The following is a 15,572-nucleotide window of genomic DNA, read 5'->3' on the forward strand; positions in this document are numbered from 1 at the left end:
ACCAGCCCGAGCTATCCGGCCCCATGAGTTGTATTTTCTAATTCGGCATCATTATAACCCCGTTCTCCTTATGGTTTTGTTTCTCAGTTATCACATGCAAGACATAATGGGAAGTACGGTGGAAAGGCAGATTTTGACAATATTAAGCAAAGGAAACAATAGTAAGGGATTCAGGACTTCTCCATTTCTGACTGCAACTTGCTATAGTGGATATACTCATCAGAGGAAGTTTCTTGAAATGATTGGGAAATCACCACCACTTAAATATTGGCAGCCATACATCACTTTCAGGCCAAATTATAACCTTCATCTCCACTGATGTCCATGTTTCCTTTAAAACCTTTTACTTAGAAGAAAGCAGAAAAAGCAGAAAGTTTGAGGATTCAGAATCAAATCAAGCTGGAAGGGAACTTGGAGTTCTTCTAGTCCAGCCCCCTGCTCAAGCAGGAGAACCTATACCAGGGGTCTGCAACCTTAAACACTCAAAGAGCCATTTGCACCCGTTTCCCACAGAAAAGAAAACACCGGGAGCCACAGAACCCTTCCCGTGCCCGACTATTTCTTAAGCAGCCACAAAACTAGCACATGTAGTTGAATTAAACCTTCTGTTTTCTTCTGAAACTTTCCTTTTCTTGGATTTATCCATGGTTGGACTACCGGGGGTTGAAAAGCTCAATAAATCGTGTGCTGGAAAGTGTCGCACATTAGCGGTTGTGACACATATTTTGAGTGACAAGGAGCCATAGCAGAGGGGTGAAAGAACCACATGCAGCTCCAGAACTGTAGGTTGCTGACCCATCTTATACCCTTTCAGACAAGTGACTATCAAACATCTTCTTAAAAACGTCCAGTTATGAAGCACCCACAATGTTTGAAGGAAAACTGTTCCACTGGTTGTCCTCACTATAACAAAGATTGTTAATTCCAGGTTGCTTCTTTCATTGACTGGTTCACAAGCGTTGTTTTTTGTTGTGCCCTCTGGTACTTTGGAAAATAAATTGACCCCCTCCTCTTTGTGGAAGCCTCTCAAGTCCTGAAATACTGCTATCACTCCTAATCCTTCTTTTCTCTACTCTAGTCAAATCCAAATCCTGCAACAATTTTTCATGTTTTAGTCTTCAGGCCTTTAGAATAGAATAGAATAGAATAGAATTTTTATTGGCCAAGTGTGATTGGACATACAAGGAACTTGCTTGGTGCATATGCTCTCAGTGTACATAAAAGAAAAGATACGTTCTTCAAGGTACATCATTTACAACACAAATGATGGTAAATATATCAATATAAATCATAAGGATTGCCAGCAACAAAGTTAGTCATACAGTCATAAGTGGAAAGAGATTGGTGATGGGAACTATGAGAAGATTAATAGTAGTGCAGATTTAGTAAATAGTTTGACAGTGTTGAGGGAATTATTTGTTTAGCAGAGTGATGGCCTTCGGGGAAAAACTGTTCTTGTGTCTAGTTGTTCTGGTGTGCAGTGCTCTATAGCGTCATTTTGAGGGTAGGAGTTTAAACAGTTTATGTCCTAATGTGAGGAATCTGTAAATATTTTCACGGCCCTCTTCTTGATTCGTGCAGTATACAGGTCCTCAATGGAAGGCAGGTTGGTAGCAATTATTTTTTCTGCAGTTCTAATGATCCTCTGAAGTCTGTCTTTCTTGTTGGGTTGCAAACCCAACCAGACAGTTATAGAGGTGCAAATGACAGACTCAATAATTCCTCTGTAGAACTGAATTTAATCATCTTAGTTGATCTTTACACTTTTTCCAAAGACAAAACATCCTTTTTGTAATGTAATGTCCAAAAGTTTCTTCAGGAGAAGGGCGGTGTAAAAATTTAATAAATAATAATAATAATAATAAAACTGGATGCAGTATTCCAAGTGTGGTCTTACTAAGTCTTTATAAAAACGGTACTAATAGGTGATTTTGATTCTATGCCTGTTTATACAACCAAGTCTTAGCTTTTTTGGCTGCTGCCGCACACAGGTGACTCATATTTAAGTGATCATCCATTAGGACTCCAAGGCCCCTCTCAGAGTTACTGTATTTGAGCCAGATTTCATTTAATCTGTTTTTCCCGCCCAGATGAAATACCTTACTTTTCTCCACATTAAATCTCACTTTGTTGGATGCAATTTTGTCTCATTTGGATCAGAAAGGCACAACATTCATACAGAAAAAAATCTACCGACATGGTGGGTAGAGGTTAGAATGCAGTACTAGAAGGTAATTACCCACAGCCAAGAGTTCAATCCTGATGGGCTCATTGCTGAGTCAGCGTTTTAACCTTTTGAGGTTGGTAAAACAAGGACTCAGCTTGCTGGGGACAATATGCTGATTTTGTGAACTGCTCAGACAGCGCTGTAAAACATTGTAGAGTGGTATATAAGTGGAATTGCTATTCATATATACTTTCTCCCGAGTGTGGATCTTTTTATGAGAAGTAAGATTACTATTCTGAGCAAAGATATTTCCACACTCCATGCATTTAAATGGTTTTTTCCCCTGTGTGGATCTTTTTATGGATAGTAAGTCTACTGCTCAGAGCAAAGGTCTTTCCACACTATGCATTTAAACGGCTTCTCCCCTGTGTGGGAAATAAGATTCCCTCTTTGCGTAAAGAACTTTCCACACTCCATTCATTTATACGGCTTCTCCCCTCTGTGGATCATCTTATGGGAAACAAGATGACCTCTTCGAGCAAAGGTCTTTCCACACTCCATGCATTTAAATGGCTTCTCCCGTGTGGATCACCTGATGGGAAATAAGACTACTTTTATGAGTAAAGGTTTCTCCGCACTCCATGCATTTATATGGCTTTTCCCATGTGTATCATCTTATGGGAAATAAGATGACCTCTTCGAGCAAAGGTCTTTTCACACTCCATGCATTTATATGGCTTCTCCCCTGTGTGGATCATCTTATGGGAAATAAGATAATCTCTTCGAGCAAAGGTCTTTCCACACTCTATGCATTTATATGGCTTCTCCCCTGTGTGGATCCTCTTATGGGAAATAAGATTACTTTTTTGAGTAAATGTTTTCCCACACTGTGCGCATTTATATGGCTTTTCCCCTGTGTGGATCTTTTTATGGATACTAAGTATACTGCTCAGAGCAAAGGTCTTTCCACACTCCATGCATTTAAATGGCTTCTCCCCTGTGTGGATCACCTGATGGGAAATAAGACTATTTTTATGAGTAAAGGTTTCTCCGCACTCCATGCATTTATACGGTTTTTCCCCTGTGTGGATCTTTTTATGGATAGTAAGTTTACTGCTCAGAGCAAAGGTTTTTCCACACTCCATGCATTTAAACGGCTTCTCCCCTGTGTGGATCACCTGATGGGAAATAAGACTACTTTTATGAGTAAAGGTTTCTCCGCACTCCATGCATTTAAATGGCTTCTCCCCTGTGTGGATCATTTTATGGGAAATAAGATGACCTCTTCGAGCAAAGGTCTTTCCACACTCCATGCATTTATATGGCTTCTCCCCCGTGTGGATCATCTTATGGGAAATAAGATGACCTCTTCGAGCAAAGGTCTTTCCACACTCCATGCATTTATATGGCTTCTCCCCTGTATGGATCATCTTATGGGAAATAAGATTACCTCTTCGGGCAAAGGTCTTTCCACACTCCATGCATTTAAATGGCTTTTCCTCTGTGTGGATCTTTTTATGGATAGTAAGTCTACCGCTCAGAGCAAAGCTCTTTCCACACTCCATGCATTTAAACGGTTTCTCCCCTGTGTGGATCACCTGATGGGAAATAAGACTATTTTTATGAGTATAGGTTTCTCCACACTCCATGCATTTATACGGTTTTTCCCCTGTGTGGATCTTTTTATGGATAGTAAGTTTACTGCTCAGAGCAAAGGCCTTTCCACATTCCATGCATTTAAATTGCTTCTCCCCTGTGTGGATCACCTGATGGGAAATAAGACTATTTTTATGAGTAAAGGTTTTTCCGCACTCCATGCATTTAAATGGCTTCTCCCCTGTGTGGATCATTTTATGGGAAATAAGATGACCTCTTCGAGCAAAGGTCTTTCCACACTCCATGCATTTATATGGCTTCTCCCCCGTGTGGATCATCTTATGGGTAATAAGATTACCACTTCGAGCAAAGGTCTTTCCACACTCCATGCATTTAAATGGCTTTTCCCCTGTGTGGATCATCTTATGGGTAATAAGATTACCACTTCGAGTAAAGGCTTTCCCACACTCCATGCATTTATAGGGTTTCTCTCCTGCTGCTTGGAGGGACAGGGCTGCATGGGCTACAGGTGATTCTGAACACTGTTTCCTTGCAGTGTGAATCCATTCATGGGAAGTAAGTTGCCTGCTTGATCTAAAATGTTTTCCAGATTCCAAACATTTATAAGGCTCCTTTTTTGTGTGAATCGTTTTTTGAGATGTAAGGAAGATATTTTGAAGAGAAAGAATCAATGTCTCATTGTAATTCTTTCCGTTCTGGCTTATAGCATCTTCTCCTTTGTTTTGGGTTAATCCTTTTTGTTTCATACTTTTCCCAATATATTCTTTCCTAATTTTCTCTTGTTGGGCATGAAAATCTTGCATCGGAGCATCAGTGGAAGATGAGCTATCCTGATTCCAATTATTTGACTGGTTTCTCTCATGGCTTTCTAATTCCATTTGAATTCCAAAGTTCTCCATTTCACCTTTAGCATTGATCACTTGGAACAGTTCATAGGAGTCTTGATTCTCCTGCCCATTATTACCTTCAAAGGAAAAGAGAAATGAAAATGATAACAAAGTTAGAGAAAATGATCAAACTGCAAATCTCGCTCAGTTTTGAGTTAAGAAATACCAATAATCAGGGGAAACATCCAAGAAGTAATTAGTGCGAGATCATGCGAGTTCACTACCCTGAGATATTGCACTACTGATCTGGAGTGTAGTTTAGGCCTCTGTTCTCTGCGAAATGAGGCATAAACTACTTTAGTGCGAGATCACGTGAGATCAGTAGTGCAAGATCTCAGACTACTGATCTCGCGTGATCTGGCATTACATGCTCTTCCATGGCCTGACCGTGAAAGTTCTATTCTCACGTAATTTTTGGAGGTTCCAGAGGACACATCACAACACATTCTTCCAGACGACACATAAAAGCACACCTCATTCTTCTCAGTCTCCACAGATAAGTTCCAATAGAAATGCAAAAACAGAGATAAGAAATGACACAGAAAGCATATAAACAAAGAGACATTGACCTCTTTCCTTCCTTGGAGAATGAGAAGGCCAGACCTTTTCCCTCTCGTTCCCAGGAGACGATATCTGAGGAATGATTTTTAATTTAAAGAAAATTAACTATAATCTGTCTTCTTGAACTCTGATTGGGGACTAGAAAACTCTTACCCAGAGAGACCATGTTTCTATGGTTTTCCAGCATGACTTCCAAATGCAGCGCTTTTTGGTCAGGATCCAGCTGAGACCATTCCTCCTCAGAGAAATACACAGCCACGTCTTCGAAGGACACAAGACTCTCCTGAACACGGAAAAAAGAACAGAACAGGAGGATTTGAAAGACCAGTTCATCTTCACCAATGATTTAGACAAGAGGATATAATTATATAACTCATAATAATTATATAACTCATCAAATTTGCAGACAAGACTAAAGTAACAGGAATACCAACACTCCAGAAGATAAACTAAAGAGATAGAAGGATAGACAGATTGGGCCCCATCTAACAAAATGAAATTCAATAGTGAGAAATATAAGGTGTGGGGCTTCCAGTGATGTCACCGCTCCTGCAGGGCGCTCTAACAGGGCGCTCCGCATTAGAAGATCGTAAAAGTCAGTGAAACAGTATAAATCACTGTTCACTGACCTTAGCATACCCCTTGTGCAAAAGGGGGTGTGCAGAGCTTTGGGGGAGTGGTAGATCTCTCCAGGGGGTTTGCTCTTAAGAGTGAATTTTTCTGGATTTGAGGTCCCGCCGAACCTCATTATACTTCGACTTCAAACATTTGATTGATTTTCTAAGCAGACGGGGATTTCACAAGCATTCGATCTTTGAAGTAGAAACAACAAGCAAGTACACTGACTTCCCCTTTTGAAATTTGAAACTTCTCTTTGTCTCTGCTTAATTGACTTTTAAAATGGCGTCTGAAAGCGAAAGTGAATTCTTTAGTACAACAAAGCAGCGTTATTTGTGGATTGTTATAAACGGAGCTCTCCTATACTGAAAGGAGTAAAGGAAAGTTGTGATATTGCAATACAAACTTATGGAAGGAGCTCTTAGAATCCGCAGCATGCAGGAACAGAGAGGAGAGGACCTAAGAAAAATCATATCAGAAGCATTGGCTGAATTTATTGAAGTGGAACCCCAAGAGGTAGCTTACCAAATTGATAAAATATATAGAGTTAATTCCTGGATCGCAAGACAGAGAAAGCTTCCTCGGGACATTGTGGTTTAATTTGTGAAAAGGACTATGAGAAATCAGATTCTGCAAGTTTCATATCAGACAACTTTAAAAATTGGAGAACAGGAGCTGAAGGTGCCGAAAGAGATTCCTTCCAAGATGTTAAGAGATAGGAAGGAATTTGTTTTTACACAAGAACTTAAAAACATCAGATTCAATTCAGATGGAGGTGCCAGTTGGACTGACAGTTTTATCAAGGAAGGAGATATAGAATTGACACTGTTTTAAAGGCAAAGGATTTTCTTTCTACAGTTTTGAAAGTTGAAATAGAAGTGATAGAAAACTTCAAGAGATCCAAGAAGGCGTGGTGATCCAAGAGGCTTCATTGCTGCTAGCGTCAGAGGAACCACAAGAGCAAAGGGTGACAAGAGGAGCTCTTAAGCGCAAAGAGAGCAACAGCTTCAAAGTAAAAGTCAGGACCCCAGTATGGAAGATGTGGGAGGAGCTAGATGGAAGATACCGGAGGAGGATCTTCTGTTGTCTGTTTCAAAGCTTCAGGAGGCCAGTAATGGCAAATAGAATTTTGTCATGGAATGTTAATGGTTTGAATTCAGCTTAGAAAAGAAGGAAAATATTTCACTACTTGAAACAATTTAAAAATGATGTGATTTGGCTATAAGAGACACATATCAAATTATCAGACCAAAAATACTTAATAAACTCAAAATTAGGTAAATATTTTGTTGCATCAGCTTTGGATAAGAAGCAAAATGGAATCGTTGTATATATCAGGAAGGATATACCAGCTAAGTTAATTGAGGCAGATATTCAAGGAAGATTTATTGCTATTGAACTGGTGATAGATGCAAAAAAGACTTTGCTGATAGGTATTTATGCACCTAATCAGCAACAAGAAAAGTTTTATAAAATGTTACACGAGAGGTTGATCCTCTGGGATTACAGTTCGTTTATTTTATTAGGAGACTGGAATGGAGTAATTGATACAAGAAATGATAAGAGAACCTCTTCTAAGAAGATACCTATACATGCAAAACTACCAAAATCCTTCTTTGAAATGATGGAAGATTTTGAGTTTAGAGATATATGGAGGTTACGGAATCCAGATGAGAGAGATTTTACTTTTTTTTCCGATAGGCATCAATCTTTTTCACGTATTGACTTTATCTTAATTTCTAATGACTTGCTTTCTAGGGTGAAGAAAATGAAGATATTTCCGAGGTGTTTAACTGACCATAGCCCAGTATGGATGGAATTATTACAAGGGAAAAAAGGTGGTAGAACATGGAAGCTGAATGAAAATCTGTTTAGATATGAGGATAATGTAAATCATTGTAAGAAACAGATGAAGGAATTTTTTGATTTTAATATGCACAAGGGGACACCTATAGGAACTGTGTGGGAGGTGAGTAAAGCTTTTATTAGAGGTATATTGATATATTTGGACAATAGGCAGAGGAATAATAAACAAAGGCAGCGTAGGTACTTGGAAGAAGAAATTCAAAAGAAACAACAATTATTAATTCAAAACCCACAAGATCACAAACTTAAAGAGGCTATAAGAATATTACAGAGTCGAGGCTCCAGTGACGTCACCGCTCCTGCAGGGTGCTCTAACAGGGCACTCCACGTTAGATCGTAAAAGTCAGTGAAACAGTATAAACACTGACCTTAGCATATCCCTTGGGCATAAGGGGGTTTATGCAGAGCTGTGGGGGAGTGGTAGATCTATCCAGGGGGTTTGCTCTTAAGAGCGAATTTTTCTGGATTTATGATCCCACCGAACTTCATTATCTCCAACTTCAAACGTGCTCCTGTTTTTTTTCAGGAAAAAGGAGTAGGAGTCACTTCTGCTCAAAAGGACTTGTTAAATTGATTGATTTTCTAAGCAGACGGGAATTTCACAAGCGTTCGATCTTTGAAGTAGAATCAACACAGCAAGTATACCAACTCCCCTTTGGAAACTTGAAACTTCTCTTTGTCTCTGATTAATTGACTTTTAAAATGGCGTCTGAAAGTGAAAGTAACTTTTTTAGTACAACAAAGTAGCGTTATTTGTGGATTGTTATAAACGGAGTTCTCTTATACTGAAAGGAGTAAAAGAAAGTTGTTAAGTTTAAATTCCTGATTCTTTTGAAGACAGAATGGCAGCTAAATCTTTAAAGCCTTCTGGAAGAAGGGGATCTGAACCAAGTCTTGAGGATATATTGAAACTACAATTAAAACTTTCTGAAGATAGGCAAAAAGAGATGATGGAGAATTTTAATGCAAAAATAAGAGAAGATATTCTCATGGCTGTTCAAGGATTGAGTAAAAAAATTGAGGGATTGGAAGAAGAAATGCAACAGATCTCTCAGTCAAATAAGCATTTAGAAGACAAAATGCAAGGTGTTCAGAAAAAAGTGGATCAAAATGAAGATCAGGTTGTGATATTGCAATACAAACTTATGGAAGGAGCTCTTAGAATCCGCGGCATGCAGGAACAGAGAGGAGAGGACCTAAGAAAAATCATATCAGAAGCATTGGCTGAATTTATTGAAGTGGAACCCCAAGAGGTAGCTTACCAAATTGATAAAATATATAGAGTTAATTCCTGGATCGCAAGACAGAGAAAGCTTCCTCGGGACATTGTGGTTTATTTTGTGAAAAGGACTATGAGAAATCAGATTCTGCAAGTTTCATATCAGACAACTTTAAAAATTGGAGAACAGGAGCTGAAGGTGCCGAAAGAGATTCCTTCCAAGATGTTAAGAGATAGGAAGGAATTTGTTTTTTTTACACAAGAACTTAAAAAACATCAGATTCAATTCAGATGGGAGGTGCCAGTTGGACTGACAGTTTTTATCAAGGAAGGAGATATAGAATTGACACTGTTTTAAAGGCAAAGGATTTTCTTTCTACAGTTTTGAAAGTCGAAATAGAAGTGATAGAAAAACTTTAAGAGGTTCAAGAAGGCATGGTGATCCAAGAGGCTTCATTGCTGCCAGCATCAGAGGAACCACAAGAGCAAAGGGTGACAAGAGGAGCTCTTAAGCGCAAAGAGAGCAACAGCTTCAAAGTAATACTCCCACATCTTCCATACTGGGGTTCTGACTTTTTTGGTTTATGTATAACAATACCTTGTGATTGACCCGGGAAGCCGGGGGGGGGGGAAGGGAGGGGGGAAGGAGGTTTTCTGGGAGGGAGGGGGAAAAAAAGGGGGAAAATGATTTTGTTTTTTAAAACTTTTTCAATAAAAAAAAAAGAATATTACAGAGTCAATTTAATATGTTAATGGCAGACCAGGTGGCAACGAATATACAATATGCTAAACATAATACCTTCTGTAATGCAAATAAACCTGGGAGGTTGCTGGCATATAACTTAAGGAAAAAACAGAAAGCACGTGTCATACAAAAAATAGAATATAAAGGTAAAGAGATATATCAACAGGATAAAATTAAAAAGGCCTTCTCAGAATTTTATACTACTCTATATGCAAAAGATAAAATATTGAATAGGGACATTTATGATTATTTGAAAGATTATAAGGTTAATACTCTAACATTAGAACAAAGGGAAGAGTTGAATCGGCCGATAGTTACTGGAGAAATAGTGGAGGCAATTAAACAATTAAAAATGGGGAAAACCCCCGGTACAGATGATCTTACAGCAAGTTATTACAAAAAACTACAGGATGAAATACTAGGCCCACTTAAAGAATTATTTAATCAGATATAACTAGGAGGGGGAATACCCCCATCATTGAAAACATGTTTTATTTCACTGATACCAAAAGAGGAGCAAGATTGCTCTAAACCCAGGAATTACAGGCCACTCTCACTTTTAAATAATGATTATAAGATTTTTGTTAAAATAATAGCAAATAGATTAATGTTAGTTTTACAACAAAGAATTCATACTGATCAATCTGGTTTTATAAAAGGGAGGCAGATGAGGAATAATGTTAGACAGATTATTAATATATTGGAATATTTAGAAAAGAAGAATACTTCAGCAGCACTTGTTTTTTTGGATGCGGAGAAGGCCTTTGATCGATTGCATTGGGATTTTTTATTTAAATTAATAGAGAAAATGCAATTTGGAGATTGTTTTGTTAGAATAATTAAAGCGATTTATGGAGAGCAAACAGCTCAGATTATAATAAATGGTAGTCTGACAGAAGTTATTAAGATTGTGAAAGGAATGAGACAGGGATGTTCTTTATCACCACTATTGTTTGTTTTGACTCTGGAACCATTATTGGATAAAATACGAGCGTTAACGAAAATAGAGGGAATTAAAATTAGATAATATGAGTACAAAGTTAGAGCTTTTGCAGACGACTTAGTGGTTACTTTAACAAATCCTATAAATTCAAGTAGATCTTTGTTGGAAACAACTGATAAATATGGAAAGGTATCAGGATTTAAAATAAATCAGAATAAAACAAAAGTGATAATCAAAAATATGTCTAAACAACAGAAACAAAAACTAAAGGAAATAACAGGATTTGAGGTGGTAAAAAAGGTTAAATACTTAGGGGTTTATATTAGCTCATCGAACAAGAAACTTTATAAGAATAAATATGACTTGCTATGGCAAAAAGTTCAGAATGATATGAGTGTCTGGAAAAAATTGCAGCTATCGCTATTGGGGAGGATTGCGGCTATCAAAATGAATGTGTTACCTAGATTTTTGTTTCTGTTCCAGATGATACCAATAATTAAGAAAGATAAAAACTTGGAGGATTGGCAGATTGGGATTAATAAATTTATATGGCAAGGTAAAAAGGCGAGGGTTAAAATGAAAATAATTCAGGACTCACGGGAAAGAGGTGGCCTAAAAATGCCTAATTTTAAACTATATTATGAAGCAGTAGCCCTTTCAGTAATAAGTGACTGGTTTAATTTAACGGAGGAAAGAATTTTGAACATAGAAGGTTATGACTTGTTATATGGATGGCATGCGTTTTTATTTTATGAAAAAAAAGTGGATAGGGCTTTTAAGAATCATGTGTTGAGAAGTGCTCTTTTGTGGGTCTGGAAAAAATATTCTTATAAACTAGACTATAAGATTCCTATATGGGCGAGCCCTAGACATGCAATAGAGAATATAAATATAGAACAGAAACAGGAAATGATTACTTATAAAGAACTTTTGTATGCTGAAGGAGGTAGATTGCAATTAAAATCATTACAGGTATTAAATGAAGAAGGGAGGAATTATACTTGGTTTCAATATGGGCAACTAAGTGCTAGATGGAAAGAAGATCAAAAAATTGGTATAATGCAAAGGGAGGAAAATTTAATAAAGCAAATTAGAAATCAGACCCAGGAGCATATAAAGAGATTGTGTAATGTGTTGCTTGAAATAGGTTCGGAAAAGGATTTGGTAAGGGACTGTATGATAAAATGGGCACAGAATATTCAGAAACCAATAATGTTGGAAACATGGGAGAAAATCTGGGTTAGAAATGTTAAGTTTACACAAGCACAGAATTTAAGGGAAAATTTTTATAAGATGTTTTATAGATGGCACTTAGATCCCAAAAAATTATCATGTATGTATCCTGATATCCAAGCAAAATGTTGGAGGTGTGACTGTGATGACGCTACATATTTTCATATTTGGTGGACTTGCAAGAAAATTAAGGCCTTTTGGATAAGAATTTGGTGGATTATTCAAAATGTCCTGAAGAAGAAGGTAAAGTTCCTGCCACAATTTTTCCTTTTGGGAATTATAACGGATTGTACAGGGATTGAGACTAAATTGATTCTGAATTTAATAACAGCAGCAAGGCTGTTGATTGGACAATATTGGAAGAAAAAAGAGTTACCTACAATAGAAGAATGGATATTGAAAGTTACTACCTTGGCTGAGATGGCTAAAATCTCAGCTTTTTTGAAAGACAATACGCAGGAAAGATATTTAATTGAATGGAAAAATGGATTGATTATTTACAGAACAGATATCAGATTAAGAAATTATTATTATTATTTATTATTATTTATTATTTTATTAGATTTATAAACCGCCCTTCTCCCGAAGGACTCAGGGCGGTGTACAGCCAAGATAAAAAAGAAACAATGTACAGTTAAAAGTAAATTAAAAAAACTTATTATACAGTATGGCCGAAATTAAAATAGTTAAAAATCTAAAAGACCCCAAATTAAAATAGTTAAAAATCTAAAGAAAATTAAGGCCTTTTGGATAAGAATTTGGTGGATTATTCAAAATGTCCTGAAGAAGAAGGTAAAGTTCCTGCCACAATTTTTCCTTTTGGGAATTATAACGGATTGTACAGGATTGAGACTAAATTGATTCTGAATTTAATAACAGCAGCAAGGCTGTTGATTGGACAATATTGGAAGAAAAAAGAGTTACCTACAATAGAAGAATGGATATTGAAAGTTACTACCTTGGCTGAGATGGCTAAAATCTCAGCTTTTTTGAAAGACAATACGCAGGAAAGATATTTAATTGAATGGAAAATGGATTGATTATTTACAGAACAGATATCAGATTAAGAAATATCAGATTGCCTTTGAATAATTAGGAAGTATTATTTTATGTAATGGGGGGGTTGGGAAATGAAAAGATTTGGATGAGGTTAATTGGATTAGAAGGGAAAATTTTATTCTATGTTTGGTTTATGTATAACAATACCTTGTGATAGACCTGGGAAGCCAAATTTGTGGGGGAGGGGAAGGGGAAAATGTTTTTGTTTGTTAAAACTTTTTCAATAAAAAAAAAGAAAAAAGAAATATAAGGTGCTCCATTTAGGAAAGAAAAACCAAATGCACGGGCACAGAATAGGTGATACCTGGCTCAACAGTAGAAAGTGCAACTGGGATCTTGCAGTCCTAGTGGACAATCAAACATGAGCCAGCAGTATACTACAGTTGCCAAAAAAAAATGTGATTTGCTTATTTTTTAAACTATTGGTTATGAACAAGGCTTTTTAAAAATAGTAACATGGCAATGTGAGTATTTAGTTATTTTTCATTAGCCTTGCACAGCTCCAAGTCAAAGAATGACAAAAAGAATGGGTGTCTAGCAGTTACTGCCAATGTGATCCATTTATTCTTATCTCTTGAAGCACTTTTAAAAAATTAATTCTTGTAACTCATAGTTGGAACAGTTCTAGCAGAAGCAGTGGTCTTTAAAAAACATTTCCTAAACAGAATCTGAGGGTAGAAATGACAAACCATTCTGTCCCTGTAATAGTCTACAGAGGAAGCTATGCTGGGTGAGAGCATCTTGAACTGCTATTATGCCGTCCATGTCGCACAGGAACACAAAAATAATCCAGCCCAAACAAGGGAGGGAAATAGAAGGAGAGAGAACTCTGCCCACCCGCTTCACTTCCTGAAGGAAAGGAGAATACAAATCTAATAAATTTTCTCTTTCTTACTTGATTTGGAGGTTCAACCACTGCTTGAGCTCCATCGTAAGAACCAGAAAAGTTCATGCGTTGTTTCTCTGTAAGGATAAAATAATTTCAAAATTCATATTTAACAAAATAAGAGGAGGTATACTACAGAAGAGAGGAAGGTAAGGCAGATGGGATCTCTCTGGGTAATCAGAGGATCTTCAATTACCTCCTGAAGTGTCCTGATTTTGATCTACCCAAGGGATCCTCCTGAAAAATAGCTCCTGAGGGGGATTTGATGGATTCTTCTTTCCCTCAGGATCTCTTATTTCCACAGTGCAGCCCTTCAAAAAGGAGGAAGAAAAAAGAAGCAGGATTAATATAAATCATGTGACATAAAGTGGATCCTTATATTCAGAATACAACCTAAAATATCCATATATCTATATAATCCAATATCCATCAGTGATGTTGAGTGAGAAAACAATGGGACAAAGTCTTACAAGAATTGGTGGAACACTGCCAGATACGATGAATGCCACAGAAGTATGGGAAGGAGGGATGAAGTATTCAAACACATTTTCTGTTCCCTTTTGAGCTCCCTAGATTAAAGTATCTCACCTTCAAGTCGACCTGCTCCTTTTGCTCCTCTATCTGGCTCAGGAGGAAGCCTTCAGCCAGGGCCACCACTTGGGAGCTGGTCTGGACATCACCCAGCTCCATCTCTGGGGAAGAAGGAACAGGAGCTGCTCCAGAACCAGGTCCAGCATCTGGGCTTTGGTGTGCTTTTCTGGTCTCAGCCATCGCCTACAAAGTCATGGAGTCGGCTGCAAAGCCTGGGACCCTCAGCCTCCCAGTATGATGAAATTCCAGGGCTGAACAGTGAGAACAATTAATCAGTGGAATGACTTGTCTCCAGAAGTTGTGGATGCTCCAACACTGGAGCTGTTTACGAATAAATTGAACAGCCATTTATCTGAAATGTTATGGGGCTTCCTGTCTCAGCAGGGGTTGGACTAGAAGACCTCCAAGATCCCTACCAACTCTGTTATTCTGCTCCATTGTTCCCAAATTCCCAAAGCAAAGATATGCACTAGGTTCAATGACTGTGCTTCACACAAGTCCTAAGTTTAGATGAGAAAATGGACAATTCTCAAAATTTATTTGACTGAAGAAATATTTGGGGCAAGTTTTATCAAGTTGATTGATTCTGCAGAACTTTCAGCGCCTTTCAGTAAAGTAATCCCACTTCTGGATCAACTGACTTATCGCTCTATCATTCATTGATCTAGTGGTCTGAGTCATTGGCTGAATGGGAGAAAACAAAGAAAAGAAAATTTTCTGCAAAGCCGTTTCTCAGCCTTTGCAAAGCGGGAATGTTTGATTTCCTAATCTGGGCAGAAATCAGAGGATTGAAATTATTTTATAGCCCGATGTACTGCAATTAAATGCTCTATATGGTCATTCTTTGGATTTTAAAACTGCTTTATTTTTTAATGTGATTTGCTTATTTTTTAAACTATTGGTTATGAACAAGGTTTTTTAAAAATAGTAACGCGGCAATGAGAGTATTTAGTTATTTTTCATTAGCCTTGCACAACTCCAAGTCAAAGAATGACAAAAAAAATGGGTGTCTAGCAGTTACTACCAATGTGATCCGTTTATTCTTATCTCTTGAAGCACTTTTTTAAAAATTACTTCTTGTAAACTCATATTTGGAGGAGTTCTAGCAGAAGCAGTGGTCTTTAAAAAAAATTTCCTAAACAGAATCTGAGGGTAGAAATGACAAACCATTCTGTCCCCA

At 37.5% G+C, this 15,572-nt stretch overlaps 2 protein-coding genes across 3 annotated transcripts in view; both read right to left on the reverse strand.

Moving 5' to 3' along the window:
• The window catches only part of LOC131193699 (zinc finger protein 213-like), a 53,328-nt gene that overhangs the window by 21,824 nt on the left and 15,932 nt on the right, over positions 1–15,572 (reverse strand). The window lies entirely within an intron of this gene.
• LOC131192711 (zinc finger protein 883-like) lies at positions 1,138–14,400 on the reverse strand. 2 transcript variants are annotated; one of them, XM_058172130.1, is made up of 4 exons: positions 13,998–14,400; positions 13,811–13,878; positions 5,386–5,515; positions 1,138–4,748 (listed from the first exon to the last, which is right to left on the reverse strand). In XM_058172130.1, the coding sequence occupies exons 2-4, from the start codon at positions 13,865–13,867 to the stop codon at positions 2,815–2,817; spliced, it is 2,121 nt and encodes a 706-aa protein (XP_058028113.1). In that variant the 5' UTR covers positions 13,868–13,878; positions 13,998–14,400; the 3' UTR covers positions 1,138–2,814. The 2 variants fall into 2 exon arrangements, with proteins under 2 accessions (XP_058028113.1, XP_058028114.1); XM_058172131.1 differs by lacking the exons at positions 13,811–13,878; positions 13,998–14,400 and adding an exon at positions 8,085–8,411.

The sequence above is a fragment of the Ahaetulla prasina genome, chromosome 2, assembly GCF_028640845.1.
Source record: "Ahaetulla prasina isolate Xishuangbanna chromosome 2, ASM2864084v1, whole genome shotgun sequence".
In the NCBI taxonomy this organism is placed as follows: domain Eukaryota; kingdom Metazoa; phylum Chordata; class Lepidosauria; order Squamata; family Colubridae; genus Ahaetulla; species Ahaetulla prasina.